Raw genomic sequence first — 4,188 nt, forward strand, 5'->3', positions numbered from 1 at the left:
CTAATTTCGATTTCCCCCATTTCTTGACTGATTGCTGTAAAACCTATCAGAACGGTGTCTACGGTCTCGTGGTGCTAAAGACTGATCGTTTCCAGCATGTGTAGAAGACTGCCCCTGAATATTTTCTCGTGGTCGCTTGCGATTTTCATCAAACACTTTTTGACGATGCTTCTTATCGTTATCCAAGTTCTTAACCGCATCAACTATCTCAGTAATGTCGTTAAAACGAAGATTTAGGATGAACTTCCTATCCCGGTCACATATAGCCCACTTGAAAGTGTTGATTTGCTGCTCTGGTGTTCCTGCAGTCGGGCCCAGAAAATTAACCAAACGACAGAAACGGTTCTTAAATTCCATGATGGGCTCATCGTTGCCCTGCATGATAGAGGCATACTCCCTTAGATATTCACTGCGATCAGCATCAGTGAAATACTGCTGATAGAACAGTGCACGAAAGTCATCCCAAGCGAGTGTGGCTGCATAATTATCTCCTCCACGAGCATTCTTCAAAGCTTTCCACCACCTATGAGCATCGTCCTCCAATTTGTAACTAGCAAGCCTGACCTTGAATTCGTCATTCACCCCCAACACTTCAAAATTCTTCTCCATATGAGCAATCCAGTTTTCCGCCTCAACTGGAGTAGCAGCAGTACTAAACGATTTTGGCTTCAACTTTTGGAAGCGATCAAGCCATTCATGAATGGCAACAGGAGGGTTAGCATTTCCGCCCTGAGGGCCGTTGTTGTTGTTGTTACCCCCTTGTGGTCCGTTGTTGTTATTGCCCCCTTGTGGCCCGTTGTTGTTATTTTGCTGAAGCTGTTGCAACAAGTTAGGAACCAAACCCGCGATAGCCGTATTGACAGCATTAGCAATGAGGGTCTCAATAGGGATGTCGTTATTCTCGTTACGACGGTTGTTCACACTTCTTCTAGGAGGCATATGAAAAGAAGGTTCACATGTGAGAAGCAAAAATTTCAAATCACGTGGATAATAAAAGAGAGAAATCCTAACCCGACGTCTACCCATTAACTCACATGTTTAATTATTAATGTTAAAGTTTTCTACAGGAAGGAGCCTGGGCTCTGATACCATAACTGTAACACCCCGACCCGAATAGGGCTGACGTGTCACTATTACAGATATCAAAAACCAAACACAATCCGTTTAAAGAGGAAACGTAGGATCCAAAAGACAACCAAAGGTTTCGAAAACAAACCAAGAATCCTAAGTATTAATTAATTCAAAATACTTAAATAAATAAAAGTCTTTATTCTTGAACCGCATTTTACTCTCCTCATCACTAGTTCCCAACATTCCCCGGATTACCTGTCAACAATTAAGAAAAACACAACAAAGAAAACTACGGTTGAGCCAAAGGTTGCCCAGTAACGGAAAAATCAAATAGTACATGTAAAGAAAGGACATAAAGAAAGAAATATGAAATTTCTGAACGCAAAACCAAAATTGATACTTGAACAAATACTGAACATAACCTGAGGCAGAACATAATCAGACATACAAAGCATACCCGACAATATTATAAACGGATCAGATCAGAAACAGATATCAGACTACGTGACTACAAATAACAACAAACCAAGTCACGTGAAACGGAAGCACCCACGAGCCTAAACAGACGGGTACACAGCTAGCTAGTCCATGCACCTATGAGATGGTGAGTGTGGCGTTCACCCATAATTCCAATCTCCAGACAACAAACTCAGACTCAGAGCTAAGATCGATCTATACGCCTCTAGGGGCCAGGTGCTACACAAGCACAAACTAGAGACGCCGTGAACTTTTATTACGCACTGTCACGATAAGTGCCATGCCGTTGACGCCCAAACGGCAAGCCAGACATGCTCGGGTGACAGAGTACAGAAACTTAGGCCATGTGTTAATATATAGGCAACTTAAACTGATTCTCATGGGAACATGCAACAATGATTACAATTGCGAAAGTCTATTGCATGCCACTACGAACTTATCAAATAATAAATGTGAACTGAAACAACTAACTGAAACAAACAAAATCCGTACTGTAAAGTGACGGATATGATAAAAAAAATACTCTGATGAGAAGACCAAAGAATCCGTACCTTAGTTTTGCAAGGAAAGCAAAAATCCACTACCCAGTTTGTCCTTAAAAATATCGTGAACCTAAATGTCGTATCTTATAAATCAGTTATATGATAATTCGCTCACGCTCAATGATTGGTTTAACATACGAGACTCCCCGGCGAACAAACCCAAACTTAAATATCAAACCTGTATTTTAATTAGCTAACTGTGAACAATGTTTATATATAAATATATATATATATATCACCATGAGCATATAAAGTCCAAAATTTTAGTTACAAAATATGTGTATAATTTGGTAAAATAAAAGATGAAAATGATATTCTTTATTTATTATTGTTTGTTTTTTTTTTCAATGCACTGTTTAGCTCAATTTTTTTTTTTACTTAAATCACCATACCCTACACACACCTAGAATGCTAAAACAAAGATACAGTATAAGTACTTCACACCATGGTGTAAGTACTTCACACCATGCATCACAAAACACTCTCAGTATACTTTCACAAAAGGAAAAAAAATTAATTAATTATTATTAAACAAGTACTAAACAAACACCCCTTCACATATGACACACACACTCGATGGACACACACACTGCACACGCACATGCACACAGTATACACACACATAATATACATAGCACATGCATCATGCATACATAATATTCACATACAATTTAGTTAACAGTCATCACATGCCTAATATCATCATACCCATGCACTCACCTTCAAATATAAATCAAAACACACACTCATACACACAAGATAACACACATAAACACAACCGAAATACACACAGACACACACATCAAAAGAGCACCCATACAACTCACACAACGTTCATTCAAAGTGACGTGTCGCCGGAAATTCACGAACCCAATCCACACCCCACGCCAAAGTTACCGGAACCGAAAACGAAATAACATTAGAGTTGGTCACCTACCTCTCCTGATCGGAAGAACGAAACAACGGTGGTGGCGGTTCGTGATGACAGAAGGTGGCGAACGATGGTTGCGAGGACGACTAAAACGGCGTGATTGCGGGTGTATCCGGTAGAAAGGTGATGATGACTGGTTCGCGATCCCGGTGGTTCAAATAGCAGCGATGGTTGGTTTCTCACAGTAATGGTGGTTCAAAGGGGTGCAGCGGCGAGTGGCGGCTGCCAAAAATTGTCGGAGTCGGTCAATCTAATTACGAACACAGTTTATAAAGGAGAAGAAAGGTGATCTCGGTACCTATTCGTGAAACGACGGACACAAGAGGGAGACGGTGGCAGCAGACGGAGGTGTACCGATGGGTTGTGCGGCCTGAATCACCACGGCGAGTAACTACGGAAAGGTGGTTGTTCCGAGAAGGTTTTTTTTGTGTGGCTTGAATCGTCTTTTGAAAGGTTGCGCAAGGAGTGAAACAATGTGAATGAGGTCGATTAATAAGGATAGTCTACTGTTTCGGAGGGAAACGAAATCCCGCATTATGCGTTGATGAAATTTTAGAAACAAATAGGACGCGTCAATTTGAACGAAAATTGGGAAGGGTTGAATGATAATTACTGAAAAATTTGATTTCTTTATTCATCCCTTATTTAGTTCTTAATTTAGTATAATATAATATTTCTCTTTTCTTTTTTTTTCTTTTGTTCTTGTCGATTCTCTAAAATCACCCAACAAGTGAGTTCTACCAACTGGTAGTATGTTTTACTTTCATCATTTTTAAGGCATTCACATTCACATTATTTTTATTAAGATTATTATTATTATACCATCCTTAATTCGGGGCTAAAGGTTAACTAACGTTCTAGACATTTGAATATCCGACATAATAATATGTCGCACTACTTATGACATTTATTTTATTAGGGTTTTGAAAATTTCGTATATTACAATCCTCAACGTCTAATCAAATCAAAAATTTAGAAAAAGGTTTTAAACTAGAAAATAAAAACTAAAAATGCTGAAAATAAAAAAAATAAAAGTAAAAACAGATAGACAAGATGAATCACTTGGATCCGACTCGCTTTTAGTGTAACCTTTGATTATTTCCGCACTTTTGCACTTTTTAAGAGATTATCTTAGTTATAGTAGTAGGCCCCTCTTTTGAAGGTGAC

The 4,188-nt window shown here is 38.9% G+C and overlaps 1 protein-coding gene across 1 annotated transcript; it reads right to left on the reverse strand.

Annotated features, from left to right (window-relative positions):
* LOC110919275 lies at positions 1-939 on the reverse strand. Its single transcript, XM_022163549.1, has one exon. The coding sequence runs from the start codon at positions 937-939 to the stop codon at positions 1-3; it is 939 nt and encodes a 312-aa protein (XP_022019241.1).
* Positions 940-4,188: the final 3,249 nt, after the last annotated feature.

This window comes from Helianthus annuus, chromosome 16 (assembly GCF_002127325.2).
Source record: "Helianthus annuus cultivar XRQ/B chromosome 16, HanXRQr2.0-SUNRISE, whole genome shotgun sequence".
NCBI lineage: Eukaryota > Viridiplantae > Streptophyta > Magnoliopsida > Asterales > Asteraceae > Helianthus > Helianthus annuus.

Bases quoted from the DNA above. Each gene is read 5' to 3' on its own strand.
- LOC110919275 (XM_022163549.1), bottom strand. From the start codon at position 939: ATGCCTCCTAGAAGAAGTGTGAACAACCGTCGTAACGAGAATAACGAC.